General features: G+C 40.4%; 1 protein-coding gene across 1 annotated transcript; it reads left to right on the top strand.

Moving 5' to 3' along the window:
• Window positions 1–569: 569 nt before the first annotated feature.
• On the top strand, window positions 570–2575 carry LOC118895221 (C-X-C motif chemokine 6-like). Its single transcript, XM_036852073.1, has 4 exons — window positions 570–774; window positions 935–1067; window positions 1180–1263; window positions 1631–2575. Exons 1-4 carry the CDS (start codon window positions 573–575, stop codon window positions 1647–1649), a joined length of 438 nt encoding a protein of 145 aa, XP_036707968.1. The 5' UTR covers window positions 570–572; the 3' UTR covers window positions 1650–2575.
• The last annotated feature ends 2697 nt before the right edge of the window (window positions 2576–5272 follow it).

Raw genomic sequence — 5272 nt, 5'->3', positions numbered from 1 at the left:
TACTTTCATCGTATTATCTTGGTTTCTAACGCTGGCTGAAGACCAGAGAATTATAACCTGATCTGAAGAACCTAGAATGGTCTGCCTGCAAGCAGGAGTGCAAGGTCTTGCAGTTTGGTGCAGTTTTAATCACGGCTTACATTTCCTGAATAATCATAGTAATAATAATTAAAAGGAATTTCAGAAATCTTTCTAAAGTCAAACCCCCGGGCTACTTTGTTCCCAGTCTTCCTGTTTAGATGGAGACGACGGGCATCTCTGAGAAGACTCTGTCCCTCAGGAGAAGCTGGCTCTCGCTAGCCCAGGCTGGCCCCGAGGATGAAATCTCCGCAGGACCGCTTCTCACTTCCAGCGGGAGCAGCGCAGCACTCCGTCCGCCGCGGGGAGAGCTGACTCGTCCATTGCGGAACGGGTGCAGTCAGCTGCTCCCAGCCGCCCTCCCCAAACCCCACTGCCCAACCCCGCTCCACTCAGCCCCCTTTCCCCCGCCCCCCTCAGTCCAGGGAATTTCCCAAGCATCCCAAAGATTGAATTTCCTGCCGGGGGGGAAGGGGCGAGTGCAGATAAAAGGGATGCGGAGGACCCGAAGAAGTCACGGTGCTCTAGAGCTTCAAATCCCACCCCTTCTCCCTCCTTCTGAAGCCCTCTCGCTGAGTCTCTTCGCCACTATGAGACTCCTACCCAGCCGCGCCGCCCGCATCCCCGGCCCTTCGGGCTCTCTGCGCTTGCTGCTCGCGCTGCTGCTGCTGACGCCGCCAGGGCCCCTCGCCAGCGGTGAGAGCTCACAGCCAGCCGGACGCACCGGGCGGGCGGAGCGGCCCCGCCTGCCAGGCGGCCGCGGCGTCCCGGGCGTGGGGAAATGTCCAGGGCGGACTGGCTGGGGAAGAGATCTCCCAGCAACCTGCCCATAACCGTGTCTCTCTTTCTACCCCAGCTGGTCCTATCGCGGCCATAGTGAGAGAGCTGCGTTGCATGTGCTTAACCACCACACCGGGGATTCATCCCAAGATGGTCAGTAATCTTCAGGTGATCGCCCCAGGACCGCAGTGCTCCAAGGTGGAAGTAGTGTAAGTCCTCCTGCGCGGCGCTGTCCACTGTGACCTTGGCAAGAGGGATGTCTCCCCAGCCCTGACTTCAGCCCCCGCAGCTCAGGGACGCATCCTCCTTTTCTCTCTGCAGAGCCACCTTGAAGAACAGAAAGGAAGTCTGTCTGGACCCAGAAGCTCCTCTGATCAAGAAGGTCATCCAGAAAATGTTGGACAGGTACCTGTCACCTTGATCTTTTTGGTTTCTGAATGTCTCTTGGAGTGCGGACTTCTCAAAGTCCTTATTCTCCGCGTGGGATTTGACCACCACATTCCAGACCACGCTTAGAAAAAAAAAGGATGTTGGGGAGAAGGGGCGAAAGTTGTTTTAGAATGTCCTGGGAAAACCCTTATCACAAATGTCATGTGTAATTGCCTAGGAGGTTACACAGAACTCATCACTGAGATGTATTTGTTGTTGTTACTAGAGACTTGAGTCCACCCTTTGCTTTTTATTGATCCTCAACTCTGTTTTGAAAACAAGTTGGGGTAGACAGGTGTGTGGAAATTTGGTTAAACTGATGTTTAAATTCTTTTCCCAACAGTGGAAACAAGAAAAATTAAGAGAAAGGACCGTGCATTGGAAAAATTGCCCAGTTCTTCAGCAGAAGAGTTTTCTGGGGATCTCTGGACCCAGTGAAGACAAGAAGCAAGGGCTGATTTTCTCCAAGGAGTTGGGTTTCTGTATGAATTCCCCACTGTGAGAGAGAGATGAGAGGAGGGAAACTATGTTTGTCCCTGCAGCTTTCTGCTGAGTTTATGGTGTGTTTAGTGTAGTATTTCCTGCTCCTTATTTGCTGTCATTTTATCTGCTATGCTACTGAAATCTTTGGCAATTAACTAAATTGTGAATCAAGAATCACTGGTTGTTAATCTTTCAAGGTGACTATTGTATTCCTAGAATATAGTTCTTATAGTGCTATGGAAAAAGCTGTGTCTTTAATGTGTGAATGATATTTCATTAGAATGCTGTATATGGAAATAAACTGTCATTCTCACTCTTTCATGAAATAGGAACTACTTTAGTATTGTTTCTTGAGGAATATGTTAGAGAATTTTCTTACTCTTGACCCTGCTTAGCTATTTATGTTATACTGCATTAGAAATCTGGATGTATTATACAGTCATCTGTGTAGAATCTATTTCCTTATTTAGAATTTCTAAATGTATGAGTTCTATAAGGACTAATATATTCTTTTCCTATACATTTAGATATTTGATATCTTCCTAGTATGGCATAATGTCACGACTTACTCATTAAACTTTTGATTTTTATGGTATTTATTATCTAGTTTATTAGGAGTATTATACCTTTAGTATTTTATTTCTAAGTATATGTTTTGGATTGATGAAGAAGCTAGGAACTAGGTAAATTCCTTATTTCTAGTTTTTATAAAAATACATCCTTTTAGTTTCTTAAAAGTAAAGGCACATTGTAAAGCAATTATACTCCAATAAAGATGTTAAAAAAAAAAAAGAGTAAAGGCAAACTTAACAATGATTTATACTTTGAAAGTTCTGAAAACATATTTGAGCTCTTTGAATATAAACTCATCATGCAGTTTAAAAAAAAAAAAATGCACTGCCCTGCTAAGATTTGCAGATGCTTATACTGTATCTTTTAAAGGTTTTGACCATTTTGTTACAAAGAATTACATATGCATCACATTTACTATGTTAAAATTGCACTTGTTAAATGTGGTCTCAATGGTTTATGGTACTTCCTTTGTTCTCTGGGAAAAACAATAAAAGATTTTTAAAATTTACTCAAGTTCTTTCTTCTTTATTGTACTGTTACAAAAATGTCATTCCTCTTTAATTCTAAATTATTGTAAAAATTAACCACTCTCCTCTTTGGTTAGCAGAGAGGACCCTCATTTCCCAGTGTCCTTGCATTAGTTCAACCTATTTCCAAGCTCAATCCCTTTCCAGTTCCTCCTTCACAGCACCAACGATCTCTGGGTTCTTTAGAAAACACAAATAGATAAGCCTTCCTTACCTTAAATCCTTTACTGCTGCCTGTTTCCTAGACATGAAATACAAGTTGCAAAGTATGACAAATTAGGTTCTGTTTCATGACTCCTGATTATTACTTCAACTTCATTTTCCCCTAGCATCTTTGCAGTCAAGAATTCAGTTCCCTTACAGGGCGTGTTCTTTCCAGGTCCAGGCCTTTGCATTTGGTAGGGCCTCTACCAGGAAGGCCCTTCCCATTTTCTGTCTATTGGAGGAAGCGTATTCATCCTTCAGAGCTCAGTTCAAACAACACCTCCCCCATGAAGTTTTCCTTGGCAATCCCAGCAGAACTCGTGGTTTCCATTTTGATGTTCCCATAGTATCTTCTAAATATTTGAATTTATGTGACTAGCCAACATCGCATTGCTTTTACTTGCTTATAAGGGTTTTTACCCTACTCTACTTAGAGTTCTCCCAGAGCATCTGCCATATTTTGTTCATCTCTGCATCCCCAATACCTGATACAGATTGACTTTAATGAATTAATAAATTATACTGAAACTCAGGTTGTCAGATAGTGTCCTAAAATCAGTCACCTGGCTCATGGTAGGCGCTGAATAAATTTTAATTCCTTACCCTCTTTTCTCTTTCTTGCCTACAAGTAATCCAACAAGAGCTTTGGTATGTGCAGTCCCTTCAGCCTATAACACTGACCCCTCACTTTCACCTGACTAACTCCCGTCCTTCCTTCAAGGCCAGTTTACATGGCACTCATGGCCTCTCTGACCCTTCCCCCCACTAGATGAAAGTCCCTTTTATATCCTGTCATAGAACCTTGTTCTTTCCCTTCATAGCATTTTGTCGCCAACATGACTGTAGAGCCCATAGAGACTATGTACATGTGGTCATTTATTTAGTGTCTGTTCCACCTTCACTGTAAGCTCCATGAGGGCAGGGCTATGTTTATGATGTTCACCCCAGTTCCTAGGACAGTGCCTAGCACATAGTAGGTGCTTTAAAAGATAAGTGATCTAAACAAGTCCCACTGTCTCTCTGGTATTAAAATAGCAATTTCATGCGGATAGCTCTTTCTGAGGAAGAGCAAGAAAACAAAAGGAAAGAGACTAATCCAATTAGTATACATACATGCATCCCCCAATTGGATTAATATGTGATATATGCTTATATTAACATGTATTTGTATTTATTAATATATGCTAATATATTATTAACATATCTATATCTAACCTAAGTTATTCTACATCTTTTCACCTCTTTCCATATATATCAAATATCAATTAGATTAATAAATATTGTATTATTACATATTAATATATCTATGTAATAGAGAGAGAATGTATGTGTGAGAGAAACAGAGAGATACAAAGATATGAAAAAACCTAGAGTAGATTCAAAGAGATGAGTTTGCTGACAATTTTTTCAACAATATAAAAAATCACAAAATACCTCAAATTTTTTAAAAAAATTGTTAAACATCTATGGTATTTTATTGCTCTCTCAAATAGCATTTTTTCCCTTTGAACCCATAAGTTATACACTAATCCTAAAAAAACAAACCAGTTACTATAAATGTTTGAATTATAAATTTCAGTGTTTTAAACAATCCCTGATTTATTGTATCAGCCCCAAAATACTCATTAAGTGCCTGATAATAACAAATGAAAGCATATTAAATGCCTTTGGGATGGACAAAACATAAATTATGTGAAGAAATAAACATTACTGATTACTTCTTTATCATAATACAAGATGTTTGTTTTTCCCAGAAGCAAGATTTATAAGTTTAGTTTGTTTATAGATCAGAGAATAAGACCTTATTGTAATATTCTTGAAATCGTATTTGTCATCCTCATGCCATAATTGGCTGTCCTACAAATAAAATAGATCACAGTGTATTACCAAAGTATAACCTATGCAAGAACCTCAGTGACAGCTACTACTCACCAATCCCGCTGTTACTATTGATCTGCCACTAGCAAACTCAAAGACTAACATATCCAGGGGAAATTAATCCAATGTACATCTTCTAAGGATATACCTTCTATTTTCCTCCTCTAAATTCCTAAATACTATATTCACTCTGTTATCCCTCTGAAATTCATTCTCATATATGAAATCACCGGGAATTGAACAAAGGCTCAGCTAAAATTTACTCTATGTTACTCCCCCAATCCAAACAATTTTCAATGTGAAATCAATGCCCTTCATTC

This window comes from Balaenoptera musculus, chromosome 5 (assembly GCF_009873245.2).
Source record: "Balaenoptera musculus isolate JJ_BM4_2016_0621 chromosome 5, mBalMus1.pri.v3, whole genome shotgun sequence".
NCBI lineage: Eukaryota > Metazoa > Chordata > Mammalia > Artiodactyla > Balaenopteridae > Balaenoptera > Balaenoptera musculus.
This window is presented reverse-complemented; position numbering and strand designations above follow the sequence as displayed.